Source organism: Cyprinodon variegatus, unplaced genomic scaffold (genome assembly GCF_000732505.1).
Source record: "Cyprinodon variegatus isolate N-32 unplaced genomic scaffold, C_variegatus-1.0 Scaffold154, whole genome shotgun sequence".
NCBI lineage: Eukaryota > Metazoa > Chordata > Actinopteri > Cyprinodontiformes > Cyprinodontidae > Cyprinodon > Cyprinodon variegatus.
In genome coordinates, this window is record NW_015150607.1 from 1,197,608 (window position 1) to 1,201,157 (window position 3,550).

General features: G+C 36.5%; 1 protein-coding gene across 2 annotated transcripts in view; it reads right to left on the bottom strand.

The window, feature by feature from the left end:
• The window catches only part of cacnb2 (calcium channel, voltage-dependent, beta 2 subunit), a 90,370-nt gene extending 88,744 nt beyond the window's left edge, over nucleotides 1-1,626 (bottom strand). For both annotated transcript variants that reach the window (XM_015377485.1, XM_015377483.1), the window contains exons 1-2: nucleotides 1,455-1,626; nucleotides 170-262 (exon numbers count right to left, since the gene is read on the bottom strand). In XM_015377485.1, the coding sequence (XP_015232971.1) occupies nucleotides 170-262; nucleotides 1,455-1,538 (177 nt within the window). In that variant the 5' untranslated portion in view covers nucleotides 1,539-1,626. The remainder of the gene's footprint in view (nucleotides 1-169; nucleotides 263-1,454) is intronic.
• Nucleotides 1,627-3,550: the final 1,924 nt, after the last annotated feature.

Sequence of the window (3,550 nt, forward strand, 5' to 3'; positions counted from 1 at the left end):
TCCATCCATCCTATCTCTGTCTTCCTGCAGTTTTTGCTGTCTACATATGTAAATATGTGCAAATTGACATGTTGTAAATGTATCTCTGGTAAAGAAGGTCTGGCTTTACCAAAAACTATTAGGGCTGAAAAAAATGTAAACCAAAAAAAATTAGCAATTTGGAAGTTACCTGGCGAACAAGGCTGTTTGTTGTAGTGTCAGAGGAAGTGCTGCCATCTGATCCTTTAAACCGACTTTTTCTCCGGGCTCCTTTGCTTTGGACCTAAAGAGAGAAAATGAAACAAATATTATTTATTCAATGGAAAACAAATTCTGCCAAGTAAGAAGCATCCAACCAGAAACAGTTCTACAGTGCCGCAATAACAAGAAAACACTCTGGTGTGTCTGTTTGAAGGTTTATCCTGATATGTGAATATGGTTTTAAACAAGTGACTTTAATTAATCATCAATGTGCTGTTAATCTAATAATAAAATGGTTTTCTTTTAGGGGTAAAATTCAATTTCACAGAATCATGGCAATTATGTGGGTGGTCCACTTCGTCTGCAGTTAGATGAAGGGGTTGGAAAAGTAGCCTGGAGCGCAAATGCTCATATGTTGTCATTAGCAACTGAATAACAGACATTTATTTCCAGCCTGACTTTCAGTCTAGCTCCGTCCCCTGGGACATGTTAAATATGCATATAAAACGAGAACACAGAGAGCTGTTCTAACTGCTCCTCAATAGCCTGTTTTTTACCATATGAGAGCAGGCACAACCTTAAAGACCCAAACTAGGCTACAAAACATAGAGATCAACATATTATCATGACATTTGTGTTATAACTGTGGATATGTTGTAATAAAGCCAGAGAAATGTGAGCAATTGACCGGGTACACCAGCTCATTTTACATTAAAACCAACGATGACAACATTGCAGATCAGGCAAAAGAAATTATTCATCATAATAATAACGCTTAAAAGCTGCTCAAAGATGTTTTAATGCAACCTGTAGCTAAAATGCATTAGGATTTAAATAAAAGCTTTTGAAATTAAAACACTTAATGAAATGAACTAATAAAAAACATTAATGTAATCTGACTTACTTTTGTGGCATTTTAACACAAAGAAGTTAAGTTTTATAGACATGAATAAAACAACTAGAAATGATCTAACTAAATGAAAAAGAAGGAAAAATAAATAAATCAACTGTAAAATATAAATTAAAGAGAATAGATACAATTTGTAAATTAAAACACCTGAACCCTAAAGCAAACATAGAAAACCCAAAATATAATAAATATCTATTATTAAACATAAATTGATCTAAATACATTGGTCACAATAAGTAAAATGGAACTCGAGTTACTGGATTTATGTTACCAATAAAAAAAGAGGAAGGAGGAAAAAAGGGTTTATTTTAAGAAATGTCAAAAGAGCACAACGTTAAAGTGACATTAAGATGAAGTAACTTACTTGAAGGATAGGATGTTCCAGAGTCTCCATGTGAATGTCCAGATGTTCTTCTGCTCTAGTTTTAGGGCTATTGCTGATGACCATTACATCATATAATACAACAAACAGTCAACAAGCCCCTTTTTCTAGGAGAAATACCCCAGTTGTGACCAAAATGAACGGGAAAGTGCATGTTGAGCACATGTGTGTTGAGCAGATGAGAGGAGCTGCTTGTGGATCTGCTCTCAGAGCCAATCTCAAAGTTTGAGTCGAGTGCTACAGAGGAGGAGCTTTTACTGAATAGGTTTGTGCTGCCTTTCAGATTCCGATGCTGGTGAGGATGTGACTCCTGCTTTATTTTAGCCTTCAGCATCAGCGAGCCTCCCGATCAGCTCTCTCCTTCCCACACACACAGAGAGAGAGCTCAGCTCCATGCCCCCTCTCATCCGCCGCCAACACCTCAACCTCCTCACAGTTACAATGGATGAACATTGCAGAACAAGTGGAAGGAGAAAAAAAAGTATTAAACAACTCGCTGCACGGTTGTCATTATATTACTGTAAAATTCACATTATTTGCTGTCAAAAATAATCAACAATTAACCTTTCAGTGTTTTTAAGTTACCTTTCACAATGCATTCTCAAAATCTACAAATTCCATCTAGATTTGCTTTCTGGATACATGTGGATTGGCTATTTTTTGCTTTCATATTTTTTTTCATATTTTTGCCTGTGGCTTTGCCAGTCTTTTGACAAAACGTTGCCCCGTCCAGTCTTGGTGCCTCACTCTGAAATATACCATTTAATACCCTGAAATAATGTATTTCACAGACAGTGTATCTTCTTCAGCACTAACATGGAATACCACCCAATATTCAGAATAAAATAAGTCTTATATTGTATAGTGTGTTGTATTTACATTATTATGTAAATGTTAATCCCTTTATTGTCCCACAATGTGGAAATTAACTTTCTGCATTTAACCCATCCATTGGGGAGCAGTGGGCTGCCATTGTGCATTGCCTGGGGAGCAGTGTGGGGTTAAGGGTTTTGCTCAGAGACCCAGAGTGGAAGCCATGGGGATCGAACCGTGTACTTGCAACCCTCTCAGTGCTCTGACAACTTGGGCAACACTCTTCCAAGGCATTATTCTTATGCTTCATCAATTAACTGGTAAAATATGTTTGTCCACAGGTTACATTAGACATGTGGCAGTCATCTAGCATCTGTGAAATGTAGCTAGCCACTGAATCACTCCATCATGACATGGACACAGGGGTGGAGCTAGATGAGGGGCCAGGGGAGGCCATGGCCACCCTTAGCCAATCATTGGCCACTCCTTTGGCCACCCCTACCATTTTTTCCCTTCTAATACAGATGAAGGCCGAAGTAATACTAGCAGGTGGAATATTCAAAACATTCTAATTTGTTGTGGTTACTTATTGACATCAATATTCTAACATTAAAGATGATAAGTACAGAATTCATGCTCTTTTCAGAACTACAGTTTGTGTTATATGGGATAAATGATGTGGAAAATGATGTGTCTCTGCAAGTCATTTAGGAGTCTTCAATGTAATCAAAGATAAATAACTATTTTAATAAACACATAATCAAGTTAAAATTAACACTTTTAACTATTAATTGTATGCAGAATGATTATTGATAAAAGTGGTAACAAAGTAATGACAATGGAAAAGATGTTTGCCCCTAAACCCAAACTTGAAAGAATTTTATCCGCTATACCTTTTATCTAGACAGCATGGATGTTTAATATATGGATATATGCGTCTATTTGTTAGCAAAGGCTGTAGGAAAGTGTAGTTTGTCTTTCTTTAGAAAATATGTAAGTTTTTCTTGTTAATTTTTCTGTTGGAACAGTATAGATTGACCCTGAGGTTCTGGTGCCTATCCACTTTCGGCCACCATTCAGTGTACATTGGTTATTGCCTGACCACCCTTATAAAAATGTTCTGGCTACGCCTCTGCATGGACAGTAGGCTAAAGAAAAACAAAACACGCTATCAATATACTTTACATCACTTACAAACAAAATTAAAATTCTGCTCAGCAAATAAACTGTGAAATATGGATGAAAAAAAGAGCATCAAATTTATT